Source organism: Sinocyclocheilus anshuiensis, unplaced genomic scaffold, assembly GCF_001515605.1.
Source record: "Sinocyclocheilus anshuiensis isolate Anshui unplaced genomic scaffold, SAMN03320099.WGS_v1.1 scaffold2477, whole genome shotgun sequence".
In the NCBI taxonomy this organism is placed as follows: domain Eukaryota; kingdom Metazoa; phylum Chordata; class Actinopteri; order Cypriniformes; family Cyprinidae; genus Sinocyclocheilus; species Sinocyclocheilus anshuiensis.
In genome coordinates this window covers 548,225-552,281 of record NW_015554065.1, presented here as the reverse complement: position 1 = coordinate 552,281, position 4,057 = coordinate 548,225, and the positions used below count along the sequence as shown (strand labels likewise).

At 35.6% G+C, this 4,057-nt stretch overlaps 1 protein-coding gene across 1 annotated transcript in view; it reads left to right on the top strand.

The window, feature by feature from the left end:
• The window catches only part of LOC107668653 (protein phosphatase 1H), a 22,313-nt gene extending 18,494 nt beyond the window's left edge, over window positions 1-3,819 (top strand). Inside the window, exons 9-10 of the mRNA XM_016460598.1 lie at window positions 1,437-1,588; window positions 2,425-3,819. Coding sequence (XP_016316084.1) covers window positions 1,437-1,588; window positions 2,425-2,581 — 309 coding nt within the window. The 3' untranslated portion in view covers window positions 2,582-3,819. The remainder of the gene's footprint in view (window positions 1-1,436; window positions 1,589-2,424) is intronic.
• The last annotated feature ends 238 nt before the right edge of the window (window positions 3,820-4,057 follow it).

Below are 4,057 nucleotides of genomic sequence, written 5' to 3'. Positions count from 1 at the left end.
TTATTTTTTATTTTAATCTATCTATCTATTATGTAATTATTTTATTATGTATATGTAATTAAATACGTATTATAATTAAATAGAAATTATTATTATTTAAATGTTGAATAAATTAATTCAATTGTGTAAATATTATTATTGTTATTTTTGTATATGGAAACAATTATTTAGGATACATTATGATTAATATTATAATTTAAATAATTATTTAAATAACTTTATTTTTTCATTCTCATGCATTAGTACAGAATTGTTGGGGAAAACATCCGAGAGATTTTTGTATTTTTTTAATTTCCACTTTAAGCATCAAAACTAGTCTTAATCATCTGGTGAATGTGTTCATGTGGATCAGTGAGATCGTTCCGCAGTCACGCTCACTGAGACACGATCTCTGTCTGCCCGAGATAATGCACCAGAGACAAGAAATAACAGGCTTATGGGATTGTGAGCGTGTTTGGCCGGTCTGTTTTAAGGCTGAAATGTAGCTTTAAAGAAAAACAGCCACCATAGACACTGAAGGTTTGAGTCTGTCAGGACAGATGCATGTATAACTAAAGCAATAAGCCACGAGTGATTTAAGGCACGAAACAGCAGCGGCAGAAGCAATACAACAAGACATATATATGTTCCTTAAATTATTTATTAAATATTTAAGCACCATATTCGTTATCACCAAATATTATGCATTGTTTTTAAATGAATCGGCATTGATTTATATTCAAAATATAATTGTGCATAGGTTTTTTTTTACCCTATTTTTACATTTAAATTACCTGAGCTGTCATTTAATGCTACCTAATAAATCTTATATAGATTTCATCGTTCTGTCTATTTTTTAGTCCTTTTAAATATGTTTAATAATTTGTTTATTTATTTGACTACAATTGATTTTTTTACCACGTTCTTGCGATGAAAATAATGCATTAATGCTCACTTAAAATTTTGTTTATAAATCTCAAATTTCTTAAATACTAATATCTCACTTTAATTGTAATTTTCACTGACTTTCACTGACTGATGAGATATATATATATATATATATAAATATATAAATAAATCCTAAAATGAATATCCATTTTTCTGACATTTTTTATAACATTGTGATTAATGTTTTTTAATGTATTATATACTTTTAATAAATTAAAAAAGTAATACAATTTTTCATTTATAAAACTGTCCATCACTGAATTTATTCAGAATTTATTTAATCAATTTACTGAATTTTAATATCAGCACACCCCTAAAATAATTAAATTAATGATGCTAATCACACTAAACAATAGAGTTATAAAATTCGTGGGGTGTTTACAGTTGACAAGCTACACAACCATTTAAAATCATTTGATGCACTAATTATTGCCGCATTAAAATATAACAACGTGCACGTCCATGTCTGTGCATTATAATAGGACTGAAGCATGTTGTGATCTCTACAGGTGAAGATCTATAACCTCTCTCAGTTTGAGCACGGCGCCGATGACGTCATGATCCTGGCTACAGATGGACTCTGGGACGTGCTGTCCAATCAGGAAGTGGCAGAGGCGGTATCTGGTTTCCTTGGAAACTGTGACCCTGATGACCAGCACAGGCAGGTTCCTCAGTGTTGGTTGAGCATCAACCATCTACTCGTGCAACCCTGCACACCATGATGGGTTATTTTGGGCAGCGTACAAGAGAATGTGATTTTGCTTAAAGTGGTTTTCTAAGCGAAGAACCACTTTTGGTTCCTCAAAGAATTTTCCATTCACTCTTAAAAATAAAGGTGCTTCAAAAGGTTCAAGCGATGCCATAGAAGAACCATTTTTGGTTCCACATAGAACCATTCAGTCAAAGGTTCTTTAAAGAACCATCTCTCTCTTACCTTTTTATAATCTGAAGAACCTTCTTTCTCCACAAAGAAGCTTTTGTGAAACAGAAAGGTTCTTCAGATGTTAAAGGTTCTTTATGGAACCATTTAGACAAAAAGGTTCTTCTGTGGCATCGTGAAGCACCTTTATTTTTAAGAGTGTTGATCAGTTCTTAAAAGAACCATTTGTTTCTTAGTGCGAAGAACACTTGAATAATCTAATCTCTATGAAGAACCTTTCCATGATTGTTAAAAGTGCATCATGGGACCATCAGTTCCAATAAAGAACCTTGATTTTTGGTTTATGAAAGGTTTTAGGTTCAAGAACCATCACAACTGATCAAGACACACAAAAGACACTTCAAGATATTCTTCTTCTTCATCCAAAACTGGCTGAACATTGTCGTCTTCTGACGTTTTGCAAAACATAAAGTCATAGGGGTTTGGAACAACCTGTTACAGATCTTCAAGTTTGGGTGAACTCTTCCTTTAACCTCAGGTTACTCTTGGAGGGATGAATCTGTTATTTGAACTCTCTATAAAAGTATCCGCTGAATAGCATCTCCGTTGTTTTTCAGGTACACAATGGCAGCTCAAGACCTGGTGATGAAGGCCAGAGGTGTCTTGAGGGACCGAGGCTGGAGAATCGCTGGAGACCGGCTCGGCTCTGGAGATGACATCTCGGTCTTCATAATTCCCCTAATGCATGGCATAAAACAGCCTCCGCCAAGCTGACCAATCAGAATGCAGGGCGCCAACCGAATCGGACCGAATCCGTCCCTGACCCAACATTCAGATGCTCAGACAGCGTCCTGCTGGAGTTTATGGATCCCGCTGTGCGTTTGAACTCATTTACAATACGAACACTTGCTTTTAAGAGTTAGAAGTCGACAAATGCTGACTTTGAAGACCCACGTCAACGTTCCCTACCTCCGTGTGGGTTGGTGGGATCAGTATATAAGTTATAACTTTGCACAATGACTAAAGTTGGGTCCGGTTCTTTGGAGTTCTCCATGGACAGATGCGCAGCATCCGCAGTTTGTTTATCCGCACACATCTGGCAGCTAGGCGGAACCAACCATGTTTGGCTTTTCCTTTCAGGATATTAATTTATCCTCTAAATGTTTAGTTTGCGGTTTTCTTTTTTGCATTCCCTGAGAAAAATAATCAAAGCAATTCTTGCTATTATTTGTGCATCCTGTTTTCAAACGACTGCAAGTTACTGTAAATGATAATGTATTTGTTTCCCCTGTGCTCTGTAAATTTGCAATAGGTACTAAGCTAAATAATGCCGATCTGATCTTCCATTCATCACGGTAAGATTTTTGGGATGATGCATTTTTAAGGAACAATAAATCTCGTATCCGACAAATAAGTCTTGTGTACGCTGACCATTCCCTTTGATTTCGATACACACCGTCGTGAGTTAACACCTACCTGCAATCTGTTCTCCGGAGCTTCTGAGGTTCGGTGAGGTCTGACTTACTACGATACATCATGTTCACAGTGGCACCTTCCTCTTCTACAGCACAAACCCGCTGTGAGCATTTGGAAAGGCTTTCATACACACACACACACACTCCCCAAGAGAGTGGCCATCTGGTCAGCACAACCGGAGTGTGACCAAAACAAGACTAATTTGGCCAGAGATTGTGTGTGTGTGTGTGTGTGTGTGTGTGTGTGGATTGCTCGCTAACACACTTTAGCGTAGTCGTTTATGTGGGTGGATGGCGCTGCAAGGGCATCACATGCTTACTAAAGGAGCTTTCTGGGAAGTGCACACACACATGCACTGCAAACATGATTCATAAACTGTTTATGTGGCTCCATTAATGCTGGCCCACAGATTTTAATAAAAACTCATTGAAGATAGAATCTTTCTCAAATAACAGTAATAATTACATATGTTTTCCCAAATGATGTACTCTCTATGTAAAAAACAAAAATACCAGACAGTTGTTAAAATAATAAAGACATAATTCACACCAAATTGAACATTTTGTCATTATTTAGTAAGTTACACTGCAAAAAAATATTTTCTTCCTTAGATATTTATACTAGAAAACGACAAAAATACTAAGAATTCTTGAATCAAGATGCATTTACTGGACAAGTAAAACAACTTAAAATTTTGATAATTTTTTTCACAAAACAATACATAATGTCTTGTTAGTTTTTGCTTAAAACAAGCAAAAATATCTACCAATGGGG